The sequence below is a fragment of the Electrophorus electricus genome, chromosome 11 (assembly GCF_041902795.1).
Source record: "Electrophorus electricus isolate QZ-2024a chromosome 11, ASM4190279v1, whole genome shotgun sequence".
In the NCBI taxonomy this organism is placed as follows: Eukaryota; Metazoa; Chordata; class Actinopteri; order Gymnotiformes; family Gymnotidae; genus Electrophorus; species Electrophorus electricus.
The window spans coordinates 21,011,366-21,025,806 of NC_137507.1; the positions used below are offsets into that span (position 1 = coordinate 21,011,366).

The following is a 14,441-nucleotide window of genomic DNA, read 5'->3' on the forward strand; positions in this document are numbered from 1 at the left end:
TAAACAAAATGTTTTGTATAAATATAATAAACAAAGCTACTTTGTGGCTGGGTTACATATATGAAAACAGGAAAAAAAACAACAACTGTTTTCGAGGCTACTTTTTTTTTTTTTTTTTTTTTTTTTTACTTCCAGTGCTATATAGAATATATCTTAGTGAGGTAATTACCTTAGTCATCACTTGCATGGTTTCCAGCATCCACGCACCCCAAGACTGTAGCTATGACTGGAACTTTGGGTGGACCATATCTACCCAAGGGGATAGGGAATCACTAACTCGAGATGAAATTATTATTTTTAAGGACTAATAAAGTATAACCATAATCATATAAAAAGAAATCTATGCATTTTTGTGTAACCTTAGTGTGGTGCAGAAGGGAGTTACATCAACTAGGATGAGTAATCCTCAACGGGCCTTTCCTAGGATCGGTGGGAGGGTTTAAACAACGAAGAGGCAAATCTGGATTTAATAATTGTATTAAGACAACAATAGCAACTGTACAGCTCTTTCACTCACTGAACAGTGGGGGCACGTTACAGTTATATGAAGACAAGTCCAGCTATAGGAAAGAGGTATTTTAATTTATTTGCAAGTACACATCAGGGACATCTGTTCTCTAATTTTCACCCCTTCACTTGTCTTCTCCTTTTCAGCCCTCTATTATACTATCCTTTCCAATTCTATCTTGTCTTTACTCTCTCCTGCTCTCCAGTCATCTCTTCTCTTCTCTGTCACGCAGCTCGCCTCTTCAGGTCTCACCGGTGTGGACTCAACAAAGAACTACCCAGTCATTTTTTTTTTAATTAAGAAAACACATACATAACTGGTGTCCTTAAAGTTGTTTGTAAATCATCAAGATTCATTGGCGAGGGAGTAACGATTGAACCATTGCGCAAGCGTCTCTACACCGGAACAACTGGTCCCGTATGGAATTATGGGAACGTCTAAAAACTGTATATAGGCGGGCTGTTTAAAACATGTCCGTGTGTTAGCTAGTTTCTAGCTAGCTAACCTCTACAGTTCAACAAGCACAACATCTAAAAACATAAATATCGTAGTATGAAAGGAAAAACGAACAAAGGGAGCCGAGTGCGACTGAGCCCAAACGAAGAGGCGCAACTAATTCGAGAAGAACTGGACAGAAGAAGGAAGCTACGATTCCAGCAAGTGAGTGAGCCACCTAGCGTTAGCTTATCTTAGCTTAGCTTAGCTAACCTATCTAGTCAGAAATACATGTCTGTGAGTGCTCGATTTGTTTATGACAGAAAGAACAAGTTGGTCCATTTTTATGAAGTAGTACATGTTAAATATAGTGTCTAAAAAGTCTTTCGATTCTCCCAGTTTGTTCCCCATTCAGCTACCTAGCAACTAATATAGATAGATACTTGGCGACCTAGCAACAGGACATTCCACAGATAGTCATTTATGCTTGAGCCCGATAGTTTGCTTTGATGTCGATGACGTTGTCATTTATGAGCAGGTACGGGAACAGGAGCGGTACGTTGCGCTGCAGGTCCGGCATGAAGTGAAGGAAAGGAAGGAGAAAGAGCTTCAGAGTTTAGCTGAGACTCTTCGAGAAGAATGGAAAAAGCAGCGGAGAATAAGGATACAAAGCCTGGAGAAACTCTTCGATGAGAGCTTCCGATCTGTAGGTCAGGGCCATCGCATTGCCAAACAGAACGTGAGTATAAAGACAACGAGCGGTGTTGTGCAGGCACAACGTTTGGGCTGCTTCTTAAGTAGTTAGGATGGGTTAGCTAGCTAGCTAATAGAATTCATCCAAAATATTGTAGTAAGAACGTCGGATTGTCAGTGTGTTGCACATATTTCATACATTTTTACACATTTGCATTTCAAAATCATTTTGAAGCACATATAAAATAATGTAGGTCACTGACAAATTATAGTGAGTGTCTGGAATTTGGATTTAATGTAAATGTATCTGTACTTTGGATTTAAAGTAACAAAGACTGGAGTTTGGATGACATGTAAAAAATGCTTTACATCTTATCAGATTTGTTTCATTAGTGTTTACAATTCATTACATACAACACTAACAGTCAATCATGTAGCTTTGTGGCAGTGCTGTCGAATTCTTGATTTTATTGCTATTTTTATTAACTTAATTTCTTGAATTTTAATACCATTTCAACCATAAATGCAGTATGTTCAAAATTCAATGACTATCATTACTTCAACCTACGTGCCTCATTTTCAGGTGTTTAATGTTTCTTTTAATGTGAAAATTTAAAGTGAGGGGAAAAATATCAATATAAAGAAGGAACAGAATTAAATTTAAAATCCAGTGGTTGTGATTAATGTCACCAACTGCATAATTTCTGGTTGACTTTAGAATTGTTTGTATTTCAGTTAAATGGTATTTTTACATTTAAAAGAAAAAGTGAAAAAAAAACCCACAGGAATTTCATTACATTCCAAATCTAAAGCTTATTACTGCCAACAAGCTACATTATTCACAGGTGGTTTTAGTGTTGTATGTAATGAATTTTAAATGCTAAAACTGAGAATTTAAATGTAAAACATGCTTTACATGACATCCAAAGGTTGTGCATTGATTCCATTTGTTGTCATGACTTTTCTTTTGAGCAATGAGGTAGACAATTTATTGACAATACTTCATTATCAAAAGTGAACTGTGTGGTAGCTTGTTGTCTCAGGGTGGGAGTGCTTGTATGCAGAAACTCACATAAATGATGAGCATCAAGCGAAAGATAGTGCTCTTTTCTAAGCAGATAATTGAATATGGGGATATAGTAATGGGGAGCATCTCATAAATTGACCGAGAGGATGTCAATGTAAACACACAAAAGGTTCTGTCCTAGAACTGTTTCAAACAGGTTTTCTCAGGAATTTAATAAATACATACTGATGCCATTGCTAAAATATTTGTTCTACATATGTCACATAGTGCATTAGTTGACTTTCTTACTGTTTAACAACTCTTCAGTCAAATCTTTCATCTCACTTCTGTGTTTTCTTTTTTAAAATATTCTGGCATTATTATCCAAAGCAAGCTTGAGTTTGAGAAAGGCAGTGCATCAATTTGTTGATGGTGGTTATACTAATAGATAGAAGTGAGTTCTTAGTTTGTGTGAAGTATTAATTAACCATAATAGCAGTTGGAACAATTGTTTGTATATGTTCCTGCGTAGGAGCCTGATTGGAACGCTTTGGCTTGGAAAAGGGAATGGAATGAGGAGCAAGCGGCAGAGCGGCATCAGCGAGCGCTCCGAGACCTGATATCCTGCAGAAGAGCCCAAGAGCAGCATCGTACTTGGTTAGAACACACACAAAACACACACACACACACACACACACTGGGTGTGGGGGTGGGGGGGTGGGTATGTATGGGTGTGTATGTGGGGGTGGGTGGGTGTGTATGTATGGGTGTGTATGTGGGTGGGTGTGGTTGGGGGTGGTAGGGTGTATGTGTGTGGGGGGTGGGTGTATGGGGTGTGTGTGTGGGTGTGTGTGTGTATGTGGGGGTGTGTGGGTGGGTGTGTGTGTGGGGGTGGGTGTGTGTGGGTGTGTGTGTGGGGGGCAGGTGTGTGTGGGGGTGGTGATGGGGGTGTGTGTGTGTGTGTGGGGTGGGTGGGGATGGGGGTGTGTGTGTGTGTGTGTGTGTGTGTGTGTGTGTGTGTGTGTGTGTGTGTGTGTGTGTGTGTGTGTGTATGTGTGGGGGTGGGTGGGTGTGTGTGTGGGGGTACACACACACACACCACCCCACCCCCACACATACATACACCCCCCCACCCACCCACCCCCACACATGCATACACACAGTGAATATATCTACCCACACCCCCTCACATACAACACATTACACACTATCACTCCCCACACCTGGGGGCCACCCCCACACACCCAGTTACCCCACACCCACACACCTAATCACACACACACACCCACACACACACACACCCACGTCACATACACCCCACGCAGGGGGGGTATGTGTGTGTGTTGGGGCTGCGGGTTGGGTGGGGGTGGTTGGGTGGGGGGGGGTATTATGGTGGTGTATGTGGGGGGGGTGTCGGGGGGTGGGGGTGGGTATGTGGGGGTGTCGGGTGGGGGTGTGTGTGGGGGTGGTTGGGTGGGGTGTGTATGTGTGGGGGTGATAGTGTGTATGTATGGGTGTGTATGTGGGTGGGTGGCTGGGGTGGGGGTGAGGGGGTGTATGTGTGTGGGGGTCAGTATGGGGGTGGGGTGGGTGTATGTGGGGGTGGGGTGTGTGTATGTGGGTGGGGGTGGGTGGTGGTGTGGGGTGGGTGTATGGGTGGGGGTGGGGGGTGGGGGTGGGGGTGTGTATGTGGGTGGGGGGTGGTGTGTGTGTGGGGGTGTGTGGTGTGGGGGTGGGTGAAAAAGGGTGGTGGGGTGTGTGTGTGTGTGTGTGTGTGTGTGTATGTATGTGTGGGGGTGGGTGGGGATGGGTGGGTGTGTGTGTGTGTATGTATGTATGTGTGGGGGTGGGTGGGTGTGTGTAGACATACACACATACTTCATTCATCACCACTCCAATTCTACACATACATATTATTGACATTAATACATTATTACCTCATCTACACTACCTGTCCTACACATAGCAGCCATCTCGATTTTACGACCCTCACCGCTGCGTTAACATCATGCCACATTTCCACATATACCACACCTGATATCTTTACACCACACCACTACTCGATTCAGCCACGCAACACCAACAGCACCATCCATTCATCACACCATCCACACACACGTACACACACCATGTAGTATACAAAATAATGAATAACCACAAAAAAATAATTAAATATATGAAGGTATGTAGGGGTACGAAAAAGAGGTAAGGTGTAATAAAAATATATGTGTATAAGGTGTATATGTGTAAGAAGTAGGCAACACATCATCATTCATCTACCCACCCCCTACATACAGACATTGAATACATATATTATTACACTACTACTATACCCCCACACATACATACACTCCCACCCACCCACCCTCATTTATATTTATTACACATTAACTCACCACCACACCTTCCCCACACACACACACCCCCCCACACACACACACACACACCTGGCCACCCCCACACACACACCCCCACACACATTCCCCACATCATCCATTCAATATCATCCATCATCATCATCACACATCCATCATCACCATTGCTGACCCCACTATGGGGGGGTGTATGTGCGTGTTGGGGGGTATTGGGGGTGCAAATGTGTGGGGGTATTATGTATGTGGGGGTATTGGGTGGGGGTGTGTATGTGTGTATTATAAAGGGCAAAGGTGTGGGGGTATTAAGTGGGGGTGTGTATGTGTGGGGGTATTATGGGGTGGTGTAGATGTGGGGTATTATGGGGGTGTATATGTGGGGTATTGGTGATATGTGTGTATGTGTGGGGGTGTATTGGTGGGGTGTGTGTAAGTATTAAGGGTGTGTGTAGTATTAGTGGTGGGTGCATGTAAGTATTGGGTGGGGTGTGTATGTAAGTATTGTTGGGGGTGGTGTAAGTGACAGTGGGGTGTGGTAAGGTGTGGGGGCATTACAGTATGTGGGGTGGTCATGGGGTGTGCAGATGTGTGGCATTGGGGGTGTGCATGTGGCATTAAAGTGTGGCATATGACAGGGGTGTGTGTGTATGTGTGGGGGCACATGGGGTGTGCATGTGTGGGGTATTATGGGGCAGGTGCGGCATGCGTAAAGGGTCATGGGGTGTGCATGTAAGACATGGGTGTGTACACAGTAAGACACAAAGTGTGTGTGCATATGTAAGTATTGGGTGGGTGTGTGTGCATGTGTAAGTATTAAAAAGAAGGCAGAATATTTATGAAGGTGCAAAAAGGTAATGCATGGCCATGGGGTGTAAAACATGTAAGTATTATGAAGGGTGTGTGCAGACAGTAAAAGTGGTCATGGGTGTGTGTGTGCAATGCGTATGGTCAGCGGGGGCGTGCGTACGTGGGGCTATCATGAAGTGCGTGCGTATACGCATCAAAGCGGGGCGTGTGCATCATAAAGCGTGTAAAGTATCATGGGGCGTGATTTATCATGGGGGTCCAGTGTTGGACTCATTCATAAAGGCATGCAAGAAGTATCGAAGTAAAGCGCACGTGAAGTATCAAGGGCAAGGCGCAAGTGATCATGAAGTATAAAGATCATGAAGGCATATCGATGGCGCGTGAAGGTATCAATGGAAGCGCGTGCGAAGATCAATGAAGTGGCAAGGATCAATGAAGGCATGATTCATATGAAGCATCATGAAGGCAAGGCGCACGAAGTATCATGAAGGTGCGTAATGCGAAGCGACGATGAAGGTGCAACGTGCAAGATTGAATAAACAAGGCATCGCGTGAAGTATCATGAAGTGCGCGCGCACGTGGGGGCATCATGGGCGTGCGCACGAAGTATCATGGGGCGTATGCGTACGTGAAGTATCATGGCGTAGCGTGCACGCGGGGCGAATATGGAAGGTGCAAGACGCAAGATCAATGGTGCGCACGTGCAAGAACAAGGCGCATGCGTACACGCAAGTATCATAAAGGCAAGCGCGGCACGGCAAGATCAAGGCGAAGGCAGCGCGGGGCACGCGTGAAGATCATAAAGTGCGCGCGCGCACGCGGGGCGTATCATGAAGGTGCGCGACGCGTGAAGAATATGGGGCGCACGCGGCAAGTGATCATGAAGGTGCATGCGGGGCGATTGCGCGCGCACGCGAAGTATCATAAAGCGCGCGCACGTGGTATTTATCATGAAGCGCGTGCACGTGGGGCATCATGGTGCTGCGCACGCAAGCACATAAAGGCGCACGCGTGAAGTATCATGGGGCGCGCGTGCGCACGCGCGGGGGTATCATAAAGGTGCAACACGCAAGTATCAGCGAAGTGCAGGCGCACGTGCGAAGTGATTATGAAGGTGCGCATCGCAAGCATCATGAAGGCACGCGTGAAGTATCATAAAGGCGCGGCACGTAGGTATCATGGGGCGCGTGCGCACGTGAAGTATCGGCGAAGGCGTGAAGTGGATCACAGCATCAGCGGCACGTGAAGTATCAGAAGCAGCACGGGTTGTATGATCATAAAGTGCGCGCATGGCGAAGTATCGGCGAAGTGCGCGCGCGAAGTATCATGGTATGCGCGGGGCATTCATGGAAGGCGTGAAGTATCGAAGCAAGCGCGTGAAGATCATGGGGGGTGCGAAGCATCATAAAGGCGTGCGCAAGCATCATAAAGGTGCGTGAAGGCATCATGGGGGTAAAAGTGATCATGAAGCAAGTATCATGAAGTGCACGGCGACATGGGGCGCGTGTACTGGAAGCATTCAGTGGGGGTGCAAAGGTACGGCGATTCATGAAGGCGTGAAGCGCACGTGCGAAGTTATCATGGCGCGCGCGCAGGCGAAGCATCAGCGTAAAGGCACGCAAGAACATGAAGGCGCGCGGCATCGGTAAAGTATCATGGGGCACGTAGGTGATCATGAAGTAAAGGCGCAATGGCGAAGCATTATGGAAGCGCACGGTTAAAGTATCATGGGGTGCAGGTGCGGCACGGCGGTGATCAATGAAGGCGAAGTATTCATAAAGTGCAAGTAACACAAGGCGTAAGGTACGTAAAGTATCATAAAGGTGCGTAAAGTATCATGGAAGGTGCGCAAGCATCATAAAGCATATCAGAAGGTGCGCAATATCATGGGCGCAATATCATGAAGGTGGAAGTATTCAGGTGATCAGTGTACAAGTATCATGCGTGTATCACATCATAGTGGCATCATGGTCATGGGTGCGCATGCAAGGATCACAAGGCAGGTGAAGGCGCACATGAAGATTCATGAAGGCGCGCACGTGCAAGCTATCATGGGGTGCGCGCACGTGCAAAGATTCAGGCAAGACGTGAAGCGATCATGGGGGTGCGTGCACGCGCGGGGTATCATAGTACGTGCAAGGCATTGGTAAAGTGCGCGCACGGGCGGGGGCACATAAAGCGTGCACGGCAAGCGATCGAAGTGCGCACGCGTGGAAGTATCAGGTATGGGGGCGCGGCGAAGTGCACGCAAGTATCATAGCGCGTGCACGTATGAAGATTATGCGCGTGCGCGCACGTAAAATCATGCGTACGTGCAAGCATTGGCGGAAGGTGCGCGCATCGCAAGCATTATGGGGCGCGCACTTGGGGTGATTGCTAAAGTGTGCGCGTCGCAGAAGTGTATCATGAAGGTACGGCACGCAAGATCATGGCGTGCGTACGCAGCTATCATGGGGCGCGTGCGCACGTGAAGTATCACAAAGCGTGCGCGCGTACGCGCGGGGGCATTCATAAAGTGCGCAAGACGCGTAAAGTATCATGGGGGCGCGCGCGCAGTGAAGTATTCATGGGGGCGCGTTAATGCGAAGTATTCATGGGGTATGCGCAAGCACGGTGAAGATCATGAAGGCGTGCAGACGTGCGAAGTATCATAAAGTGCACGCGTGAAGATTGGCGAAGCGTGCACCGTGAAGATCATGGGGGCGCAGGCACGTGGTGAACATGAAGGTGCAAGACGTGGTATTCATGGTGCAAAAGTGTACGGTAACATGGGGGCGTGCGCGCGTGGCACGTAAGTATCAAGGCGCGCGCGCGCACGCGCAAGGATCATGGGGCGCAGCACGTGCAAGATCATGGGGTGCGTGCGCACGCGAAGTATCATGGGGGCAAAAGGCACGTGCGTGGTATCATGAAGCGTTAATGCAGGCGAACAAGGAAGCGCAAAGTGCAGGCACGTGAAGTATCATAAAGTGCGTGCGGCACGTGGGGTGATCATGGGGTGCGTGCGCACGTGCGGCAACAAGGAAGCGCGGCACGTGAAGTATCATAAAGCGTGCGCGCACGTGCAAAGTATCACAAGCGCGCGCACGTAAAGGTCTGGCGGCGCGCGCACGCAAAGTATCATAGCGCGCGACGTGTGAAGCGACCAGAAGCGCGCGCGTATCGCGAAGTATCATGGGGGTGCGTTATCGCGGAAGGATCATGGCAGCGCACGTGCGAAGTATTCATGGGGCGTGCGCGGCAACGCGCGGGGGCGATCACAGGCGCGCGCGCACGCGTGAAGTGAATCATGGTGGCGCGCGTTAATGGCGTAAATATCATGTGCGCGTGCGCGCAAGCACTGCGCAAGCATCATCATGGTGCGCACGTGCAAGCATCATAAGTGCGCGCACGCGCGAAGTATCATGGGGCAGAAGCAGGCACGTGAAGTATCATAAAGGTGTAAAGTATCATGGAAGGCGGCGGCGCGCGCATTGCGCAAAGCGTGCGAAGACCATGAAGGCGGCGCGTAAAGATCAATGAAGGCGGCGTAAAGATCATGGGGGCAATGATCAATATACAAGAACATGGAAGGACCAAGAAGGTGCGTGAAGCATCATAAAGTGTTAAAGTATCATGGGGAATGGCAGGTGCGTGAAGTATCATGGCGGCAAGTATCATGGGGCGGTGGTGGTGCAGAAGACGATGAAGGTGAAGTATCATAAAGAAGGCAAGATCATAAAGGCGCAATGGTCATAAAGGTGCGTAAAGTATCATAAAGGCATGAAGGTCCATAAAGGTGCGAAGTATCATGAAGTGGGGCGATCATGAAGGCAAAGGCACATGATCATAAAGGCGCGCACGCGTATCATGAAGTATACACACATCAGCAGTGCACGCGATCGAAGTGAAGGCGTACGCGCAGAAGGTGCACGCGTGAAGCATTGGTAAAGCGCATGCGTGAAGCATCATGGTGCAGGCATCATGAAGGTATCATGAAGGTGCACGCAGAAGCGACTATGAAGGCGCGCATCAAGTGATCAATAAAAAGGCACACGAAGTAAGTGCATTGTTATACGTGTGCGGTCATCATGGGGCGTACGCATGGCTAGTATCATAAAGTGCGTGCGCATAAGCGGTAAGTATCATAAAGTGCAAGTATCAATGGGGCGTAAAGGCATCGACAATATATATCATAAAGTGTAAACATGGGGCGTGCGTGAAGATCAAAGAAGTATCATGGGGGCGCAAGCATTCATGAAGTGTGAAGTATCGAAGTATCAGCGTAAAGTATCATAAAGTGCACGGCGGATCATGGGGCAAACATGAAGTGGATCGGTAAGTGCACGTGAAGTATCATGGGGGCGCATGCAAAGTGCAAGGCACAAGTATCATGGGGGCGTGCGCATGCGTAAGTATCATGAAGTGCAGCATGCAAGTATCATAAAGGCACGTGTAAGCATTGCTGGTGCGCGTGCGTATGTATATCATGGGGCACGTAAGATCAATGGGGCAAAGGCACGGCGAAGTATCATGTAAAGCACGTTAAAGGTTCATGAAGGTGTACGGCGATCATGGGGTGGCATTGCTATCATAGCATTAAGTAGCATCATGGGGTGTACATCAATGGTCTGGTAAAGTGCATGTAAGCATCATGAAGTGCACGCGTGAAGTATCATGGCGGTGGCATCGTTCAGGCGATCACGTGCGCAGGTGAAGTATCATGGCAAGTACGTAAAGTGAACATGAAGGCATGCGTACCAAGTGGGGGCATCAGGCGGTGCAAGATGCGCAGCATATGGGGCATTAAGAAGGCGTGCGCGTAAGTATCATGAAGGCATGCAAAGGATCATAAAGTGCGCAGAAGTATCAGCGGAAGGTGCAGAAGATTATAGGTGCAAAGGCGGCAAGTATCATGGGGCAGCAATGGCGTAAGTATCAAGAAGCGCATACTTGAAGAAGGCAGAAGTATCATAAAGGTGCGCATGAAGCATCATGAAGGCAAAGGCGGCGTAAGTATCATAGTACAGCATCATGAAAGCAAGGCAGAAGATTATAAAGGTGCATGAAGATTATAGGGCAAGTAGTATGATCAATAAAGCGAAGATCACAAAGGCGCATATATATCAAGGGGGCGCAAAGATCAAGAAGACCATGAAAGTACAAAGAAGTACCATAAAGGTACAAATATCCATAAAGGTACAATCAATAAATACAAGATCATAAAGTACAAAGTAATGACCAATAAAGGCATGAAGATCATAAAGGCAAGGTTATCAAGTAAAGGCAAGAAGACTAATGAACTACAAGTGACTAAGGGGCGTAAAGGATCATTAAATACATCAATTGGTAATACACACATATCATAATGCATAAAAATAATAAACAAACTAATGGTAAATACATAGTAAGACCAATAGGGCGCACATCACATCATAATGCAAACATGTATCATGGTATACTAAGATCATGGTATGCGCATTATATCATGAAGGTGTACTTTAAAGTGTGCAGGTACGCACGTGAAGTATCATGGTATGCGTATCGCAAGTATCATGAAGGCGTGCGCACGCAATATCATAAAGGCGGCGCACGCAGAAGTATCAATGAAGCGTGCGCATTACAAGATCATGGAAGGTGCATTTGGCAAGATCATGGGGCACGCAAGCATCAAGAAGGCACACATGAAGTATCATGAAGGCAGGTGATTACAGAACCATGAAGGCAAGATCATAAAGGCAAGCAAGATCAGCGCAGCAGCAAGGTGCATGATGAAGGCAGCGAAGATCAAGAAGGCACATGATCATAAACGTAAAGCATCATAAAGGTAAAGCATTCAGGCGACCATGAAGACCATTAAAGCAGCACACATCAAGGCATCACGATCATAAAGTGCGCACGCAAGCATCAGAAGTGCGGTGAAGGCACATCGTAAATGGTAATAAAGGTACAGTACATTGCAAGTATCATAAAGGCAGCAGCACGCGCATACTGGCGAAGGCAAGGCATCAAAGAAGGACTGGCAAGCACTGCACGTATCAAGAAGGCGCAGCACTAATATCATGGTGGCGTGCGCACTGGTGATCATGGCGGTACAGAATGGCGAAGTATTTGGCAAAGGCATCGCATGAATGACTGAAGAAGGCAGACTGCAGCAATATCATGGGGCACACATCCAGTGATTGGCTACGCACGCGTGAATGTATCATGCGCGTGCGCACGCGTGGGGGCATCATGCGCGCGTACGCATAGCGGTCAGCGCAAGGCGCAAGACGGCAAAGCACTACAAAGGCGTACGTGCGCATGGGCAAGCATCAGTTAATGCGCACGTACAAGCATCATGAAGGCAAGAATCACAAGTGTTATGGGGCGATCATGGCGTGGCTTATCATAAAGTGCGTACAAGTATCATGAAGGCGCATGGCGAAGTATCAGCAAGTATGCAAAGTATCATGGGGGTGCGGCGCGTAGTATTCACATGGGGGCAAGTATCACAAGTGCGTATATAAAGCGATCATGAAGCGTGGCGAAGATCATGGGGTGTGCGCATGAAGTATCACAAAGGCGTGAAGTATCAGCGGAAGGCGTAAAGCAATCAAGAAGGCGCAAGCATCATAAAGTGCGTATGCAAGCATCAAAGGTGAAGTATCAGTTAAAGCGCAATATCATAAAGTGCAAGCATCAAGAAGGTGAAGCGATCAAGTATCAGCGCGCAAATGGTCAGCGCGCGCACAAGAACAAGGTGCAGACGTTTATCACAGCGCGCACGTTAAAGGCGCGTAATGCGTAAAGTGATTTGGTAAGCATTTGCAAGTATCATGAAGGTGCACACTGCAAGCATCATAAAGTGCGTGCAGCACGTGAAGTATCATGGGGTGCGCAGCATGGTAAAGTGGTCATGGGAATCAGTGCACGGCGGTATCATGGGTATGGTAATATGAAGTATCATGGGGGGCGTGTACGCAGCACGTATCATGGAAGGGTGACGGCAATATCACAAGGCAGCACAAGTATCATAAAGCATGTGCGAAGTATCATGAAGGTGCAGTATGATTACGAAGCATGCGAAGTGATCAATGAAGTGCATAAAGTATCAAGAAATGATCGCGATCATAAACAAAGGTGGACCTATCGGAAGGGGGCGACGCGTGAAGCATCAAGAAGTACATTGCGCAAGGATCAGAATGCACACGCGCAATATCAATGGAAGCGTAAAGATCATGGGTGCAAGGCATGGATTAGTAACGTGCGTGGAAGTATCGAAGTAAAGTAAAGTTATCACAAGTGCAGAAGTGTCCATAAAGGCGGTAAAGTGATCACGCGCAGCACGCGTGAAGCGATTCATAAAGGCAGCATCATAAAGGCATTAGCAAGTATCATGAAGTGCGTACACGCAGCAAGATTGGCGAAGGTGCACAAGTATCATGGGGTATCAAGCGTGCGTACGCAAGATTATGAAGGCAAGGCGCATTACATCATGGGGGCGCACGTGCGGGCGGATTGAAGAAGATTGGGCGCGCGCACGTGCAAGTAATTGGCAATGCGCAGACAAGTGAACATAAGGCGCGCATATCGAAGAAGGCGGCGCAACAATAAAGGCAGGCATGAAGCATCGGTGGAAGCATGAAGATCAAGAAGGCGTGAAGTATCAGCGGGGCAGAAGTATCATGGTGGTGAAGTATCATAAAGGCAAGAAGGCAGACGCATGAAGTGACTAATAAATGCAAGGCGCGACATGAAGTGACTAAGAAGGTGCGTAATGCGTGCGGTCATGTGCGTGCGCGCACGTGCAAACAATAAAGTGCGCACGCGTTATCATAAAGGCGCACGTGCAAGCATTATGGTGTGTGCGGGCATGTGGGGTATCATGGGGCGTGTGCGTATGGGGGCATTGGGGTGGGGGTGCGTACGCGTAAAGCATTGGCGGGGGTGTGTGCGCACGCAGGCATCATGGGCGTGCGCACGTGCGGGGGTGAATATGGGGTGCGCGCACGTGGCAAAGGGTCATGGGGGTGTGCGTACGTGCGAAGCATCATGGGGCGCGTACGTGCAAGCATTGCTGGGGTGCGCGCGCACGTTAAAGCATTGGGCGGGGTGCGCGCACGTGCGGGGGCATCATGGGGGCGTGCGCATGCAATGGTCGGTGGGGCAAGTGGTCATGGGGGTGCAGCACGCGGGGGCATTATGGGGGCGTGCACGGGCGGGGGCATTGCTGGGGCGTGCGCGTGCAGGCATTGGTGAAGTGCGTGGGGTATCATGGGGGTGTGTACGCGGGGGCATCATGGGGGCGTGCAAAGTATCATGGGGGCGTGTGCAATATCATGGGGGCGTGGGGCTATCATGGGGGCGCGCGTGGCGATCATGGGGGGTGCGGCATTGTGGGGGCGGGGGCGGAACATGGGGGTGAAGCAAGGTCGAAGGGGGCGTGCAAGTATCATAAAGCGGCAAAGGGTCATGGGGCGTGCAAGCATCATGGGGGCGCGTGCGGCAAGTATCATAAAGGCAAGGCCCATGGGGTGCAGGCAATATCATAAAGGCGTGAAGTATCATGGGGCGGCATCATGGTCATATGGTGGTACACTTGCTATCATAAAGTGCAGACTGGCGATCACGAAGGCACACCGCGTATTCACAGTCAAAG

At 48.6% G+C, this 14,441-nt stretch overlaps 1 protein-coding gene across 12 annotated transcripts in view; it reads left to right on the top strand.

Annotated features, from left to right (window-relative positions):
• The first annotated feature begins 441 nt into the window (after window positions 1-441).
• Window positions 442-14,441, top strand: part of cep295 (centrosomal protein 295) — a 68,370-nt gene continuing 54,370 nt past the window's right edge. For 8 of the 12 annotated variants that reach the window (XR_014126119.1, XR_014126120.1, XM_081723659.1 and 5 more), the window contains exons 1-4: window positions 442-573; window positions 741-1,168; window positions 1,482-1,682; window positions 3,175-3,299. Coding sequence is in view for 9 of the 12 variants with exons in the window: in XM_081723659.1 (XP_081579785.1) it covers window positions 1,061-1,168; window positions 1,482-1,682; window positions 3,175-3,299 (434 nt within the window). In the remaining 3 variants the exon portion in view is untranslated. Of the gene's footprint in view, window positions 574-740; window positions 1,169-1,481; window positions 1,683-3,174; window positions 3,300-14,441 lie in introns of those variants that run through there. The other 4 variants (XM_081723656.1, XM_035528735.2, XM_027025939.3 and 1 more) reach the window with 2 other exon arrangements.